We start from the raw sequence: 18,851 nt of genomic DNA, 5'->3' as shown, positions 1-18,851 counted from the left end.
TCGGAGAAGGCAATGGCACCCACTCCAGTACTCTTGCCTGGAGAATCCCAGGGATGGCGGAGCCTGGTGGGCTGCCGTCTATGGGGTCGCACAGAGTCAGACACGACTGAAGTGACTTAGGAGCAGCAGCAGCAGCAGCAGTACTTCATTCACGATGTGATAAATTTTGACAGGACCATCAAAACCAGGATAATACCTGAGGCTCCTGATTGGCAGGCCATCATGATAAACTGGCTATCTCATCACTTGGTAGCTCTTGTTATGATCCAGCCTTCCCACATATGGAGTCCTGGTCCACAGCTGGGCTTCAAACCCACAAAAGTCAGGAAGTCTGCACCAGACATGTAAATGTAAATGTGAAAACTGAGAGAAGAATGACTATTTTTGAAAGGAAGCTGATACATAGTAACTATTTGCCTATTTAGTAAATGTCTACTTGCCAGAGACTATATAGGATGCTCATGATCATTATTCTTCCCACAACAATTTGAGGGAGGTTTTTATCTGGCTTGTTGACTGAAGAGGAATGGAAGATCTAGAAAGAATAACTTCCCTAAGGCCACCAGCTAGTTTGGGGGCAGAGCTGGGATTTGAAGCCAGGTTGTCTCCTGCAAAGACAATCCTCCTTTTCCCTACACTCTGTTGCCTCTGGGTACCAACCAGACCACTGGAGCCACCCTGGTGTTAGAAGAAGCTTTAGAAGCAGACTAGGCTCAAATTCTGCTTTGCCACTCATTTGTTGAAAGGTATTTGGTAATTAACAAACTCTCTGAGACTCATCTATAAAAAGATGATAGAAATGCCTAATTCATACAGTATATACACATATAAAACCCTTGGTATATCAGTACTGGGGCTGCCTAGGTGGCTCAGTGGTAAAGAATCCACCTGCCAATGCAGGAGACCTGGGTTCAATCCCTGGGTCGGAAAAATCAGATGCCCAATAAAATGAGAGCTGGCCATGACCTTCTTCCCACAAAAGGGCAGGAGCAGTTTCCAGGACAGTAAATATATCCACTGTTTTACTGTCTCCCTCAGTGGCAAACTACTACGCTGTGCTCTACTTGAGAAAGGCCTGTGGACTGTTACTCCTTCATGTGACTGGAACCAGTTAGCGAACCAGCTGTGCAACAGTCAGAATCATTCCCTGAAGCCTGATGAGGAAGCCTTAAGAGGAACCCCTTAAGTCCAAACACATTGCTTATTTCAGCATCCTTATGTTTTGTCATCTGAGGTCAGCAATGAGACAAGTAGCTGGAGGGAGAGAAAAGAAATGGATCCAGGCACTATTGCATTAGAAGGTTTTCGAATGGCAACAAAAAACAACAGCCAGACATTTCCATCCTTGTTTAACATAAAAGTGCCTGTTAGTAGATGGCTTAATGCTACTCTTAAAATTAAATACCATTTACTCTTCACGTGCTCATTGTTCTGAGCACAATAACCAACTCTGGGATTTTCAAGCTTGAGGAACACATAAAAAGGTGTGTGTGTGTGGGGGGGGGGGGGGCGGAAATCTTTGAATCATGATATGGAGAAGAGGGGATCTGGGGCTCCCCAGTAATATCCTCTATGGGGGAGGTCTTGTCTCATTAAGACTGGGATGTTCACATCTACTCCTCTAAATGGCAGACTCAGAGAGGAAAAGGATTTTATCTGGAGGGTACTTTTAAACCTACGAAGAGAGGGACTTCCCTGGTGGTCCAGTGGCTAAGACTCCAAGCTCCCAAGTGGCTGAAGAGGCTTGGGTTTGATCCCTGGTCAGGGAACTAGATCTCACATGCCACAACTAAGATTTCACAGGCCGCAACTAAAGATGTTGTGTGCCACAATTGTGTGCCACAATTAAAACCTGGCGCAGTCAAAATAAACAACAACAAAAACTACCAACAGAGTAGAAAGAGGAACATAAATAGGAAACCTACTCACATCCCAGCCACTAGTGTCAGTGAGGCAGGCACTATGTTACGCAGTTGATCAGTATTATTTCATTTAATCCTCACATAGCAACCTTATAAAAAGATAGATTTCAATATTATCCCAATTTTACAGTTGAGGAAATATAGGCTCAGGGAGGTCAAGCAACATTCCCAAAGTCATAAAGCTAGTAAAATGACAGGACCAAGATACCAACTCAAGTCTTGTCATGTACATGTGGGGAATATTAAGAATTAAGCATGGTGTGTTGATTTATGCCTTGGGTGGTGGAGTAGAACTGGTGCCATTTACCAGTATAGGAAAAGCAAGAGACCTGGAAGGAATGAGTATGGTTTTGAATGAGCTGAGTACCTGGTGCAGCTGTCTTCTGGTTAACTAGCTGTGTTGATTATAGCCTGCGAGAGAGACAAGGCTGAAGACTTGGGAATCAGTGGCAAACAGTTAGGTTAAAGCTGCAGGTAGTAGATGAGATCAAGGAGAGCGTGAGGAACTAAAAAAAAAAGAAAAAGAATTGGGGGACTACACCACCAATGCATGTGAAAATGAATGCTTGAGCGACAGGCTGATGCAAAGGTTCTAGACATGGAACCCTGGGAAACCCTATTATCCTGTCACATAACAGGCCTGTTAAATTTTGGATATAGTATGAGGCCCTATAAAATGAAAAGTTGGCCCTAAACAATGCCATGCCATTACCATAGCCCACAACAGACATAATACAAATATTTTTTTGCCTGTGCTGGCTAAACTCCCTTCTTTACTGACTGCAGGAAAGCTTTTGCTATTTCCCTCTTCTAACCCTGGTAGGTGGTAAGAGCTCTGGTCTGCAGATCCTCACTGTCAGGAGCCTGTAAGTACCAGGCAACTGCACACCTCCTGACTTGAGGAGTCCCCCAGAATCACTTACAATTCTTTGCAGATGACAGAAAAATATTCTTTAAAGCAGTGACCTGTTCTCAACTGCTGTCATTGTTGATGAGCTAAAATGTGCACATATGCCTACCATGCACACGGCACACCTACACACTGCTCACCCCCTTAAAGCTTCTAATAGCCTCCAGGGGAACCATGTTAAAACAGCGCAATTAACTAGAACTGCTATAAACTCAATAATTCACCTACCTAATGAAGCAATACATGGAAAATTGGACCTATTTTAATAAGAATTTTTAAAAGAGACAAGAAGTAAAGGTCAAATGCCATTTCTGGATCCCAGCTCTTTTCTTCTTCCCTCATATTCTGAAGCAGTTAATTCCAAGGAGACAACATATACTGTGCTATTCTCTATAAAACCAAGGCGGCAGCCAATCATGCTATTATACCCAAGGGCAAATTTTTTCTTCCCAACCCATCCCCCAAGCTAAGTGCCTCCCCTGATTTATTTAGGTTTATTATGTGAACCTGAATGGATTTCAATTACAATAATTCTTTTCCCTCTTCATCCCAACTCACAAAAGAAGAACTACATTCCCAGCAATTTTAGGTTATACAGGTGGTCTCTGCTTCTTCCCTTCTCTCTCTAGAGTCAGCTTAATCTAGAGACTGTCCTCTCTCAAGCCCTCCTGTGGCCTGGGGAATATGAAACATGGTTGTTTCTATGTCACTCCTCTATTTAGCAAGTCATGACTCCTGACAGTCCCGGCAAGGATGAGTCTGCCCATTCTCTAGAGGCTATCACATGGCAATTAGACTGCAGGCCAATAAAACCCACATTCTCCCAACCTGGGGTGTGGGCAGTCTCTCTGCCTGGCTTCCCAGTGACCTAGAAGAATGAGTATGTGTGACTAAGGCCAGGGCGGGCAGAACTGGAGACAGATTTAGTGGAGAATCGACCGTATTCTAGAGCCTACGCTAAGTTTGTATTTGTCACTTCACCTGACTCTCACAACCGCCCTCGGTGGTAGACCTAGCATTTTAAAAAAGGGGCAAGAATTCGCTGGGAAAAACCCTGATGCTGGGAAAGACTGAAGGCAAAAGGAGAAGAGGGCAGCAGAGGATGAGATGATAAGATAGCATCACTGACTCAATGGACTTGAATTTGAGCAAACTCAGGGAAATAGTGAAGGACAGGGAAACCTGGAGTGCTGCAGTCCATGGGGTCGCAAAAGAGTCGAACACAACTTAACAATAACAAGGCTCGAAGAGTTTAAAAATTAACCTCGCGGATAAGCAGTGGATCCTTCTGTACCACACCAGGCTATGTTGCTATCATATGAGTTTGGGAAAGTTTTGAGAAGTGATAGGGCCTGAGACTGGACCAGGATGAACTTAATCCTGAATCTGACAAGAAAGGGAAGCTTACAGGACAGCCGTCCAGAGGTTCTGGACAGGCAAGCTGACTCCCAGCCCACAGTGCTTTATTAGGAGTTGCTAGATTACCAAAAGGAGTTTGTCATAGGGTGGCCTCGTCTCTAAGGAAGTTCTGTCCATGACAGGGCTCTGAAAGGCACAGCTCTAAAGGAGAGGAGAGGAGTTCTGCCATAATTTCTAAGCACATGAGACACAAAGAAAAACTTAAGGCTAGGAACTCTCTTGGTTTTGCTTCTAAACAAGCTGGGAGAAAAACCACTCACCCCAGGGCATGATCAACAACCATCAACTGTACTGACTCAACCCTGCAAGGTTCTAGAGAGCCCCAAATCCATGTTTGTCTTTACTGAGCAGTCTTTTAGGGAAGCAATTATCCATTCACGCAGTCCATAAACATACACTGTGCATCCACCACATGCCAAGCACAGGGCTAGGCCCTGGGATCCAGAGATGACAATGTTATCAGTTCCATAATCTTCAGGGCTATGAAGTCAAAGTCCAGGGCCCAAGCGTTCACTTCCGAAGAGGTTCTATTTCTAGCCCTGGGGCTCATGTTATGTTTCCCTGAGCAAGTGACATCAAAACTGAGGACTTGAAGGATGACTAAAAGGCAGCCAAGTGCACAGGCCGGAAAAAATTGTGAAGACGGAGGCAAGAGCACGGCAGAAACCTGGGGCTGGGCATGTTGCAAACACTCCTGATGCTGGAGGCTGCTGTGCTCCAGCTCACCACACACACCTGGTCCACTTGCTTCAGAAGGGTGAGCATGTGCAGAGCGACCCAGAAGACAGGACAAAGAAACCTTGCACAAGGCACTCCTGCTTTGCCCTGCCTGCATTCTCAGCCCTACCGCCCACGGCCAGGAGCAGAGGCAGCTAGGCGGGGTGGGAGAAGGGCCGGGGCTGTGTTTCCTCCTCGGGGTCCACTGCTCTTTGGGTGCCGGTGTATTCAGGATGCAGAGCTCATCCTCCCCAGCCCATTATAGTCCAAACATGCCTTCCAGGAGCTGTCTTCCCAAGCCATTGCCCTCACTAATATAATGTTATCAAATTCCTAATGTGGGTACTCTAAAGCAAATGTACTGTTACCAGCACGCCACCGGGCACATTTTTCAGAAGGAAAACAGCTGCTCACTGAATCTGTCACTTGTCTTCTCAGCGCCACGTACACAACGCAAGAGCCTGTGAAGGGCTTGTTTTCCTTCATTTTCTTCAAGTGTGCTCAAGGTGCAGCAAGCACCAAGCCTCTCTGTTCAATCCAGCAGGTCAGCCACACACAGTCCTTGAGGAGTTGCCTGGATTACAGGACAGAGCCTTGACAACCAGGGCCTGTGCCTCGGGATCTTACCGATATCAGAGCTTCTATTTCACTAGTCTAGTTTCCACATCTTACAGAACAGGAAGGAAAATGCAGTCCAGAGAAGTAAAGTGTCTAAAGTCACACAGCTACTCAGCTGTAGAATCACAGCTTGGTTCCTTCCTCAGCTGATCTCCTCATCTAAAGAACAAGGATACCACCATCTATTTCATGAGTTGTGAGGTCCAAATGGGGCTTCCCAGGTGGAACTAGTGGTAAAGAACCCACCTGCCGATGCAGGAGATGTGAGAGACATGGGTTTGATCCCTGGGTTGGGAAGATCCCCTGGAGGAGGGGATGACAACTCACTTCAGTAGTTCTTGCCTGGAGAATCCCATGTACAGAGAAGCCTGTTGGGCTATAATCCATAGGGTCACAAGGAGCCAGACACAAAGGAAGTGACTGAGCACACACTCACAAGGCCCAAAGAAGGTAGCACATAATGTAGCTGTGCTAGGATGTGGCAGGTTTTCAGGCTGAATGGTGACAGTCTCCTAAATTTTATCTCCAAGATCTTCAAGACCATTCTCTCTCCCATGAATAAATTTCCACTGAGGAAAGAAAAAAGACCAGCAATGGGGTTAACAGGTTCACAGCTGGTGTTTCAACAGCTGGGGTTTCAGTCAGTACCTGATTTGAGGTGACCTGAACTTTCTATGTGTTGTCAGACCTCCAGTCCGCAGTTCTTCCCTGCCAGACTTTTTGCTGAGTCTGGAGAGAGGATTTCATCAAAGAAGGTATCCCTGGTGCTGACCACTGAAGACATGCCACACCACCTTCCTTTTAGCCATTTCAAGTTGGTAGAGAGTAAGTCAAGTCAAGATGAAAAGAGACAGAGAGGAACTCTCAAACTTTAATCTAAGAGGGTAAGGAATAAAAAAGATTCTGCAGACATCTATGCTGTTCTACTAATCACTGATGGAAAAAAAAATCAAATCATGGGACAGATGTTAACTTCTGATAAGATGACCAAATTAGCCAGTCAGCCAGCCCAGGTCCTCCTCTTTTACACACACCACCACCTCATCCCCCCTGTAGCCCTTTCTCCATACTTTAAAATAACCACCCAACCATGTAAATTCCCTCTGCAAGTGTCTGTTAGCCTCCAGCAGAACCGTCAATGCTCATAAATCCGGGGCCTTCCAGATTGCACTGCCGTCATTTATTGGGAGAGGGAAGCAGCAGGCCACTAGACAATAGCAGGGCGGGACTGGTCTAGCAGTAACTACTCTGCTTACAGCACCACGATTCATGGCATTTTGCTGGGAGTGCACACCATCAGGGAGGAGAAACATAAAAAGGGGCACCTGGGCTGTAAATAGTTTATTTCGGCAATTCCTGATGTTGGCTGAATCATACTTTAATACAGAAATACATGAAAGCGCTACTCCGGAGGTGACATGTGTTGCCACCTCATTACTCTTTTCAAAAGGGTCTTCCATCAGAGAGACAACTCGCTACAAATTATAGTGAAGAAAACAAAACCTTCACGCACAGGCTTATTAACAGGCCAGCAGGGAAGGGAACCACCAGAAGCAGTGTGACAAAGCCCACCCATGACCAGGGGTCACTGGGTTGCTTTTCCATGCACAGAAAATAAGCAGATAAAAAAGAAAAAGGGAGCACCCTTCCACCTAAGAGCCGAATCCTCAGTTGCACAGCAGTTTGTCAAAGCAGCTCTCATCTCCCTCATTTCTCCCGACACCTTTAAAGGAGGCTGACTTCTCCAGTGAGCCCTACCTTCATGTTCTTTCTCAGTGGTCCCCACTTTCTTGATCTTCCTGGGAGACTTCATGAAAAGGGGAAAGATGGTTCGTAAGCCAAGAATGTCAACAAACTTGTGGCAGTTGTCTGTGCCCTCGGGTCCAATCATGGCATGGTCCAGCACTTTCAGGGCACTGCTCCGGGAGATCTTCTTTTCTCTGGGAACAAAAGAGGTTTTACATAAGGCAGTTCATGAGCATGGCCTAGTCTTTAAAAAAAAAAAAAAAAGTGTATTTACTGCAAAATTCATTACAATGGAAAAAAGACAAATAAAAGCAAAAAACAGTTTAAAGGTCCACCAGTTAAAACATTATTATAGTATATCTACATGGAATATTACACACTTGTTAACAATCAGGAATAGGTGTTAGAATGAACAAGTTCTTATGATCAGAATGGTAAGCATGAAAAATAATATTCAAAATTTCCTATGAAGCATTACCTCATGTAAAAAATATGCACTAGAAGACACTGGAAAGAAACAGATCAAAATACTAACAGGTAATCTCAAGGTGGTAGGATTATGGATCACCTATTCTTCCTTTTTCTTTCTCTTTAACAGCTTTATCAAGATATAGTTGACACACCATACAAGTCACCCATTTAAAACGTACAATTCAATAGATCTTAGAATATTCAGAAACGTGCCACCATCACCTTAGGCAATTATAGAACACTGTCATCATTGCCAAATCCAATGTCATGAAGTTAAACCTATGTTTTCTTCTAAGAGTGTACTAGCTTTAGTATTTACATTCAGATCTTTGTTTTTGAATTAATCTGTGTATGTGGTATTAGTTCAGGATCCAACTGCATCCATTTGCATGTGGGTATCCAATTGTGACATCTGAACTAAGTCTGAAGTATGATTATTTGCCAGGCAGAGAAGAGAAATCCATGTCACTGGCGGCGGTAAGCAGCATATGCAAAGGTACAGGAGGTCTGTAAAAGCGTGTCACTTGGAGGGACTGGAAGTAGCTCTGAATGATCGGGGCAGGGGGGGGAGACGACTGAGGGGAAGTGGGCAGGAACAGGTCATGACAGGCCCTGTGTGTTGCCCAAGGAACCTGGGCTCCATGTCACTGATGCTGAGACGCCATGAAATGTTTAAGAAAAGCAGGGCGCTACATAAATAGATTTTTGAAAGCTTAATCTGGCAGTAGTGTGATGAAGGGCCTGGAGGGACAGAGCTTGGGGTCAGGAGGCACCTTTAAGAGAATATGACAAGAGTGGAAGTGAAAACAACAGAGTTCTGATTATGGCAGTGGTATCAAAAAGGCATATTTGTGAGATATGAAACCTTAAATATCAGGAGTAGGGTAAATAAATTTCTAAATTCAGCAGGTAGGGGTTTTTCTGCATCAAGATAAAATTCTGAAAGGAAACTAGACAAATAATATATTTGTTTCCACTGTAGCTGGACTTCAGCATCCCACTCTACAAACTTAAATTTACAAAGGTTGTGACTAGGGCAATGTAACCATGTGAGGAGAAATTAGGAAACTGAAATACAATATTCTTACTGTTTAGCCACTCAGAAAAAGTCCTCTTGAAATGAGTGACGGTCATGTAACAGGGCACCTTCCAGTTACCATTCCGCATACATTCAAACCATTCCACATGTAACAGAATTGTTCAAAATGCTAAAGGTAAAGGATAATGGGGTTTAGCCAAGTCTCTCTCTCTTTTTTCCCTGCCTAAGCAAATTCAACAAACAAAAGATTTTAAAAGTAAAACCCTTCTCCAGGTAGGCAGTGTAAGACTCGTTTAAAGGGGGCAGTAATTGCATATTGATCACCATTTAGGCAAGCTGCATGGAGGTGAACTTTGGAATATTCATTGGGCTCAAGTTCAGGCTTTTAGCAATCAATAGCTGTTTGGCCTGACTTTCTTGGGTTGGCTTTATTTGAAATATTTATTCTACTTGAGGACAAGTAGTTTATCTTAGTCGTGGCTGGGTTCATCAGGTTGTCGATCATGCCAGGACCAATGTGGATGCTGGCCGCTATAAAAAGGGTGCTGGTGGGAAAGGACTGAGTCATCTACTCTTCTACCAAGGTGAACCTTCTGAGGAGACAGAAAGGGGAGGAGAGGGAAGTTTCCACTGGTGTTTTAATCCACTTATTCTTCATTAGACAGAAACACTTTCATAATAAACATGCATTCTGAGTATGTTTGTTCTTCATCAAATATTTATGAAGTACCTAACAAGTGCCAGATATTAAGCTGCGATGTAAAGAGAGGCACAGCTCATGCTTCTGAGGAGCTCGGTTCACAGGGGAGACATGTGCAGACCATGGTATACTGAGAAGAGCCATGTAGTACAGTGGAGGTGTATACAGAGAACACGAATACAGGGAGGAGGCTGACTATGAGTCAGGGAGGCCTCACAGAGGGGATGCTGCCTGAACCACGGATGGCTTTCTCAGATCGGCAAAAAAGAGAAAGGCATTTCAAGCAGAAGGAAACAATAGCATATGCCAAGGCATGAGTAAGCATGTTACATTCAGGGAAGCAGTGCATGGTCCTGTGAGAACATTAAGAGCCAGAGGGGCAGCAGGACAAAAATGAAGCCAGTTGATTCTGTGTATTAGAAAGATCACACTTGCCACAGTGGGTTGGACTGTATAAAGGGAGAGGAAGAGGAAGAAGTAGAAGAAAGAGTGGAGATACACGGAAGGCAGAGACGCTGGTGAAAAAGGCGAACTAACAATAGACTATGGGTGAAAAGAGGTGAGTTCAGGTTGATCCTGGGTGCTGGTGAGACATCAGCTTAGACTTACTGGTCTGCAGTCCAGGAATGAGATTAAAAATAGAGGGAAATGGACTTCCCTGGTGGTACAGTGGATGACAGACCGCCTGCCGATGCACGGGACATGGGTTCGATCCCTGGTCTGGGAGGATTCCACATGCTGCAGAGCAACTGGGCCCACATGCTAGGACCACTGAGGCCTGCAAGCTGCAACTGCTGAAGCCAGAGCATCTCGAGCCTGTGCTCCACAAGGAAACCACCACAGTGAGAAGCCTGTGCACCGCAACTGGAGCGCGGCCCTGGCTCTCAGCAACCGGAGAAAGCCCACGTGCAGCAACGAAGACCAAGTGCAACCACACACAAACAAACAAATAAACAAATAAAATTATGGAGGGAAATGTGTGTGTTCAGTCACTTCCAACTCTTTGTGATCCCATGTGTAAGAATGATTAAATCTATGGCTAGTAACTGAATCAATGATGTGAAGACTACCCTAAGAGGGTGAACAAACCATGCAGAAAAGAGGGATTAAGCCCTGGAGGAAACTTATTGGAAAGACAAGTAAAAGAGTTAAAGTCCACTCCCTTCTCAATGAGAAGACCATGAGGAATCAAGAAAAAAAAGTGATAGGCACTGACAGTCTTCTTTAAAAGACACTGTGAACCATAAACTTATTTCTGCAAAAAAAGGCACTGACAGTCTTCTTTAAAAGACACTGTGAACCATAAACTTATTTCTGCAAAAAAAACTTGATAATGCCATATGAGATCATTTTTGTTTGCTTTAAAATGTACATGATTAAGTTCATTTCCCTTTAGTTCCCCAAATATATCACTTTCTGGAATCCAGGATTCCTATGAATTAGACATAAGATCAATATGACTAAGTTCATAGGTGCTCTCTAAGTACAGTGCCAAAGAACACTACTGCTATGGCAGACGCTAAGAGATATTCCACCTCTAAAATAGAATAGTGGCAGTCTTCTATATTGCTAGATTCATTTTTTTCAATTTCTATTCCCATTCATTTTTTATAAACTGCTAGTACCAATCATTTCTTGACTGCCTGTGCCAGAAAATGAAACAAATATGTAGAAAACAAAGGTAAGATTTTTGTTTCTAGCACTACAGTAGACATAAAAAACATAGTAAAAATAAAAAACAGAAAGACATGTGGGAGACTTCTTTGGCAGTCCAGTGATTAAGACTCCATGCTTCCCCTGCATAGCAATGAAGACCCAGCAGAGCCAAAAATAAACAAATAAAATTACATATATTTATATAAAAAGACTCTACCCTTCCGACACAAGGGATGAGGGTTTGATCCTTGCTCGGGGAACTAAGATCTCCCCCATGGTACGAGGTATGGCCAAAAGAAAAAAGAAATAGGGGGAAATTCCCTAAATATTTTAAAACTAAATAATGTACTTCTAAATATATCATAGGTCAAAGATTAAATCAAAAGAGAATTAAAAGGTATTTTGAACTGAAAATACAACATATCATAATGTGTGTAACATAGTTTAAAGCAGCAATTAGAGGGAAATTTATACCATTAAATATATATTAGAAAATTCAAGAAAGATCTCAGGTCAGTGATCTCAAATTCCCTTCTTGAGGAATCAAAAGAATAGCATATTAAACCCCAAGCAATCAGAAGAAAAGAAATAATGAAGATCAGAGCAGAAATCACTGAAACAGAAACAAAAAACCAGTAGAAAATCAATGAAAACAAAAACTGATTCTTTGAAAAGATGATACAAATGACTAACATTAGAAATAGCAGAAGGCGTATCTCCCTGCAGATTATACAGGAGTTAAAAGGATAATAAGGGGATATTCAAGAACAACTTTATGCCAAAAAATTCTACCATTTAGATAAAATGAATTCCTTAAAAGACACAAACTACCCAAGTTTACTTAAAGAGAAAAAAAGAAAAAGAAAAAAGATCACTGGAACAAGTGAAAAAATTTTACTGGGAGAATGGCATTGAAACATGTAAATTATCATATGTGAAATGAATTGCCAGTCCAGGTTCGATGCAGGATACAGGATGCTTGGGGCTGGTGCACTGGGATGACCCAGAGGGATGGGATGGGGAGGGGGATTCAGGATGGGGAACACATGTACACCCATGGCAGAGTCAAGTCAATGTATGGCAAAACCAATACAATATTGTAAAGTTAAATAAATAAATAAATTTAAAAAATAAAAAATAAAAATTTTAAACTTCTCTGGGAATTCCCTGGCAATCCAGTGGTTAGGACTTGGGGATTTCACTGTGGTGGCCTGGGTTCAATTCCTGGTTGGGGAACTAAAATCCTATAAGATGCGTGGTGCAGTGACTGCCGCCCCCAAAATCCCCAATTAAAACTTTTCAAAAGACTGTGTTATGAAAATGAAAAGGTAAGCTATAGACTGGAATAAAATATCTGTAAAACGTATCTGACAAGAGTATATCTATGACACAGAAAGAAATGTTAGTAAGACAACCACTCTTACCCCTGCTCAAAATGGGCAAAAGATTTGACCATACTCTACCAAAGAAGACATGTAGATGGCAAATAAGCACATGAAGAGACACTCAATATCATTAGCCATGAGGGAAATTCAAATTAAAACCACAAGACACCTATATACACCCACTAGAATGACTAAAATACAAAACACTATATATACCTATCATATGATCCAGATATGATATGATCAATTATCATACTGATCCTAGATATGATTCAACTCATAGATATCTATCCAAAAGAAATGAAAAATAGTGCTTGCTTCGGCAGCACATATACTAAAATTGGAAAGAAATGAAAAATATTGTTCACCCAAAGATTTCATACATGAATATTAACAGGAGCTTTGTTCTTTAAAGCAAAAAACTGAAAATCTAAATGTCCATCAACAAATGAAAAAATAAACTGTGATGTATTCTTAAATGGAATACTGTCCAGCAAAGAAAAAGGGACAAACAATTGTTACATGTGGCAGAATCTCAAAATTATTATAGTGAGTTAAACAGTTAAATTGAAAGAAAAAGAAAAAAAAAAAAACACTCGAGTAAAAAAACCTGATGTTTCCTAAAACTGACGTGTGAATGAATGTATCCTTCTCTTTCCTTTTTTTTTTCCCTCTTTGGCCTATACAGTTAATAATCAGCATGGGTTCACTGTATTTCTGCTACACAACCCCAAGCTGCAATTGTACACATCCCCTGGGATCATGGTGGTCTCTTCTTTTTCTAACTGGAACAGGGTTTTACAACAGAAGTAATAAGTTTCATGTCAACGTTTTCAAGGAAACTGACAATGTAATTCTTCTGTCTCCCACTGGCTTTGCTGCTTCTCAGAGAACACTGAACCATTTGATAAAAAGACACACTGTTAAAAACTGCTCTGTGGAGGCAAGAAGCAAAGACTTCGGAGCACAGTCTGTAATTAAATCCGGTATATTGAAATCTTATATTTGCAGCAACATCTTACCAAAGATAGACTTCTGTAACCAAGCACAAAGAAATGGCAAATCAGTCTCCACCCAGGGGCAATGAGGCCATTTTTACAGCTCCGCCCTCATTTTCTGCTAAATTCTAAGATGGCCATGGCCCCATAGGTATAATTTAGTCTTATTTCTGTGAATTGGACCCTATAAATCTCATCACTTTGTTAAACTGCATAATAAACTGTAACTCTCCCAAATTTTATTTTTCTCTCAACTATTCCTGACTACCAAAATACCACTTGGTTCATGTTCATATCTTAACTCTCTGGCTGCCAGCCAAGGATCATCCAAATATCCTCTTTGTACCCTAATTGGTGGCTCAGACGTAAAGAATCTGCCTGCCAATGCAACAGATGAGAGTTTGATCCCAGATTCAGGAAGATCCCCTGGAAAAGGGAAACGGCAACGCACTCTAGTATTCTTACCTGGAAAATCTCATGGTCAGAGGAGCCTGGTGGGCCACAGTCTAGGGGGTCACAAAAGAGTCAGACACGACTTAGTGACGAAACGACGACAACAAACCTAACTCTTGACTACCAAGCCAAAAGAATGAGGGCAAGATACCTGAAACACGGGGCCTCTGGTTTCTCTTCCTTTCAGGAGAAGAGTTCTCCACCGCCCAAGAGGCTCTGTGGGTCCCACCCTCACCTCATATTTTCTCTTTCCTTATCAAAAAACAACGGCCAAATGAGAAATTCTTTTTTTTTTTTTTTTGAGTTCCGATACTCTAGGATGGCTACCCGCTGTTTCTTTCACAGCATGAGTTCCATTTTTAAATATCACCTCAGCAAGCTTTTTCTTCTTTTTCAAAATGTCTTCATCTATCCTTTGGCAGAGAGAGAAAAAAAACAAACAAAAAAAATAGCCTTTTTTCCCTTATTGATTCTGTCAAGCACTGTGAAATCCAGACACTCCACAAAGGAATGAAAAAAAGTCACCTGACAACTAAACTAACACTGGGATGGAAGGAGAAAGAAGAGGGGAAAGGCCGGTGAGGTGAGGGCTAAGAGGTCCTAGACCTCCAAACAGTGCTCAGAAACAAAAGCTGGAACTCAGCTACAAATCTGCATGAAGGGTTTCTTTGAACCTTGAGTAGAAAGGTTATAAGAAATGAATACCTAAACCATAACCCTAAAATACCTAGGAGGAGGATGGAAGAAGAGAGTTGAGAGGGTCAAGTGTTCCAAGGGGGGATAAACTGAAGTGTAGACACTTGCGTTGGCTTTGCTCAGAAGCCCAGCATGGGCACAAGCCAAACAGGGCAGTGAGCCCAGGACTACAGCTGATGCCTGGCTTTCCTGAAGTCTTGAAGATCAGGTTCACCACCACCCTATTTTATATCCCTCACACACTAAGAAATTTCACATGGGCAAACAGGACTAAATATCTCTTGACGGGAGATTACATTCTCAGCTACATGGCTTTTAATAAATCACTCCTCATTCTTCAGGTCTATCTACAGGATCTGCCAGCAATTCTATGACCCAATGATTCTAAAATGCAAAAATATTTCTCAAGACTTTTCTTATTCATTTAGAAAATATTTACTGAGTGCCTAATTAATTGCTAGATTCTGGGGAAACAGAGAGGAAAACCTGGTTCCTGCTCTCAAGAATCTTTTACTACAGCCAGGGACAAAGAGATGCTTGCCACACAGGATGGTAAGTGCTCCCACAGGGGTGAGCAAGGGATGCCTGAACCTAATCTCTAAAATCAAGAGGGGGTGTGTGGATGTAAGGACAGGGCAAGGGGAAGTAACATAGGGACAGAGGCTTCTTAAAAGAACTTTAGCCTAAGTATCAAGGGTGAGGTACCCAGAGAAAATAAAGAAATGTGTTAAGGAATCTAAAATAGTTTGGTTTAGAGAATAGAATATACATGTGTGGGAAAAGGAGAATGAGAGGAGATGGCCACAGGAGAATTAGGCAGAGGATAGATCCTGAAGGGACTTGGTGCCACTTCAAATGTTCATAAACAAATAAATCAAGTGTCATTTTTCAAAAAGTAAATTACACTAACAGAAAAGAAATGGAATAAATTGCATAATTTCCACAGAAGGAAAATAAAAGAACTAAAAGACAAAACAAAATAAAATCTTCAAGAAAACCATCAGAACAAAATAAAGAGAAGGAAAGGGCCAAACACAACAGTCATTGTAATAGAAACAAGTACATTAAATTCATCTGCTTAAAAACAAACTCTTACATTGGACTAAAAATCCAAAAAACAGCTACATGCTCTTAATAGGAGTCACATATGATATAAAATGACATAAAAAGTTAAAATATAATCATAGGAAGGGATACAATAGATAAATACAAAATTATAAAAGAATTCAAGACCAATTCATTACATGTAACAAAGAGGACTGTTTAACACTAACAAAGATATACAATTCAAGATTAAAACAAAAGAATTAGCATTTGCTTTCTGAATAAGCAATGCAGAATATAATGAGCAAAAGAGTCAAGAATAAAAGGAAAAAAAAAGCCAGTTATATTAAGATACCAATATTACTCTCAAAATTTGACAGATTAGTTTTTTTAAAATGGATATGGAAGAGTTAAAATATATTTTAAAAATTGATTAAGGAGCTATGTACAGCACATTATACTCTAGGAACACAAACTCTTAAGTGTCCATGGGATATACACAAAAACTAGCCATCTACAAGGTCACAAATATAGCCTCAAATTAGAAAAGCAGATACTATTCAGCCTATATTTTCTATTAATGTAATCAGAAAACAAGACTTAACCATTTGAAACTGTGTGATGAAGCTAAGCCATTTTAAGAGGAAAATTTTAACCTTAGTTTGCTTGTTGTTGTTGTTTCCCCCTTTATCTGTGCCACAAGGCTTGTGGGATCTTAATTCCCTGACCAGGGACTGAACCCGAGCCCTTGGCAGTGAGTGCAAAGAGTCCTAACCACTGGACTGCCAGGAAATTCCTGAATGTTTTTATTTTCAAATAAGAGGATTATTTTTAAAAGCATTAACCATTCAACTCAGATATTTAGAAAAGGGCAACACAATAAATGGAAAGAAAGAAGAAAACAGGAATTAAAGACATAAAAAAATTCATGAGTAGGCAAAAAGTATACAAATAAACAAAATGCCAAACCAAAAGCAAAGACAATCTCAATCACTTTTAACAAAGCTGATTGAGTAAGAAAGCAGGGAAATTTAAATAGATAACACTTTATATATAACATATATATAACACAAGAGTTATAAAGAAGACATAATGAGCAGAAAATAAAAAAGATGAAATGGAAGATACAGAACAGAATTACACAAATACAAGGACAACTTATATTAATAAACCTGGAAGTCTATGAAATTGAAAATTTCTAGGAAAATACAAAATATTAAGTTGTTTTTAAAAATCAGAACACCGATGAAAGAATCAAAGACCTAAATAAATGGAGAAATAATACTATGTTCATGGATGGGGAGTCTCACTGTTGCAAAGATGTGCATCCTCCCCAAAAGAATCTACAGAACCATTAGAATGCCAATCAAAACCCCAGCAGTTTTTCTAGAAATTTATATACAAAGACAAAGAAACTATAGAACTAGAATAGATAAAAGTCTTTAAAAAGACATTAAGTAAGACGATTTACGTCATAATTTCAAGACTCAACCATACAGTCAGAACAGGGTTGTGTTGGCAAGAAGACAGACACATAAATCAATGAAGCAGAATAGAAAGCACAAAAAATAGACCCACACATGTAAGATAATTCATTTCTGACAAGAGTCTAAAGGCAATTAACTGGAAAGTGGACAATCTTTGCAATAAATGGGGCCAGAATTGGACATATTGGTTTGGGTGGACTCTGGGAGTTGGTCATGGACAGGGAGGCCTGGAGTGCTGCGGTTCATGGGGTTGCAAAGAGTCATACTTGACTGAGCGATTGAACTGAACTGAACTGATGCAAAAATAATAAATAAAACCAAGAACCTCAATTCATACCTAATACCAAATATGAAAATTAATTTAAAATCGATCACAGATCTATAAATGTAAAACATAAAACTGAAAATTCTGAAAAAAGATATGAAAGAAACACTTTGAGACCCAGGTTAGGGAAATATAGTTTATATGTCATTTCAAAAGCACAATTAAAAAATATATATATACACATTTTAAAATTAGACTTTATCAGTAAAACTTTTGATCTTTAAAAGACATTGCTAAAAAATGAAAAGGCAAGCCACAGGCTAGGAAAAAAAAATATTTCCAAAACACATCTCTGACAAAAACTTCTTTCTAGAATAAAGAACACTTAAAACTCAATAACATAACCCAAATAAAATTTAGACAATAAGTCTGAACAAAGGGTTGACTTAACAAAAGATGTGAGAAACATCAACATGAAAAGATGTTTAACAACCTTGTGCGTGCCTATGTGCTAAATTGCTTCAGTCGTGTCCAACTCTTTGCGACCCCATGGACTGTAGCTTACCAGGCTCCTCTGTCCATGGGATTCTCCAGGCAAGAATACTGGAGTGGGTTGCCATTTCCTCCTCCAGGGGATCTTCCCAACCCAGGGACTAAACCCATGTCTCTTAGGTCTTCTACATTGGTAGGTGGATTCTTTACCACTAGCACCACCTGGGAAGCCCTTAACAACCTTAGTCATCAGTTCCATGCAAAGTAAAGCCACAATACACACTCATTCAAATAGTTAAAACTAAAATCTGACTACACTAAGAATCAGGGGATAGAGCAACAGGAATTCTCATGCCTTGCTGGTAAGTATATAAAATGATACAATCATTTTGGAAACAGCTTGGTAGTGTCTAATAGTAAATTTACATTTACTATATGACTTGGTCATTGGGGGCTTAGATGGTAAAGAAACTGTGCAATGCAGGAGACCTGGGTTTGATTCTTGGGTTGGGAAGATCCCCTGGAGTAGGAAATGGCAACCTATTCCAATATTCTTGCCTGGAGAATTCCATGGATAGAGAAGCCTGGCGTGCTACAGTCCATGGGATCACAAAGAGTTGGACACAACTGAGCACTAACACTTTCACTTTCATATGACTTAGTCATTCATCTCCCAGGTATTTTACCCAAGAGAAATGAAAACATATGTTTATCTTAAGACTTTTAAGCAGCTTTATACACAACAGCAAAACAACAGAAAAAACAAATGTCTATGAACAAATGAATAAATAAACATAAACTACTAAGCATAGAAAAGAAACATACTACTGATA

At 40.9% G+C, this 18,851-nt stretch overlaps 1 protein-coding gene across 1 annotated transcript in view; it reads right to left on the bottom strand.

The window, feature by feature from the left end:
- The window catches only part of CTNNBL1 (catenin beta like 1), a 159,619-nt gene that overhangs the window by 59,557 nt on the left and 81,211 nt on the right, over positions 1 to 18,851 (bottom strand). The window contains exon 11 of the mRNA XM_020892118.2: positions 7,345 to 7,526. Within this exon, the coding sequence (XP_020747777.1) occupies positions 7,345 to 7,526 (182 nt within the window). The remainder of the gene's footprint in view (positions 1 to 7,344; positions 7,527 to 18,851) is intronic.

This window comes from Odocoileus virginianus, chromosome 9, assembly GCF_023699985.2.
Source record: "Odocoileus virginianus isolate 20LAN1187 ecotype Illinois chromosome 9, Ovbor_1.2, whole genome shotgun sequence".
In the NCBI taxonomy this organism is placed as follows: domain Eukaryota; kingdom Metazoa; phylum Chordata; class Mammalia; order Artiodactyla; family Cervidae; genus Odocoileus; species Odocoileus virginianus.
Note: the sequence above shows the minus strand (reverse complement) of the source record. Positions and strands in the feature narration are given on the sequence as shown.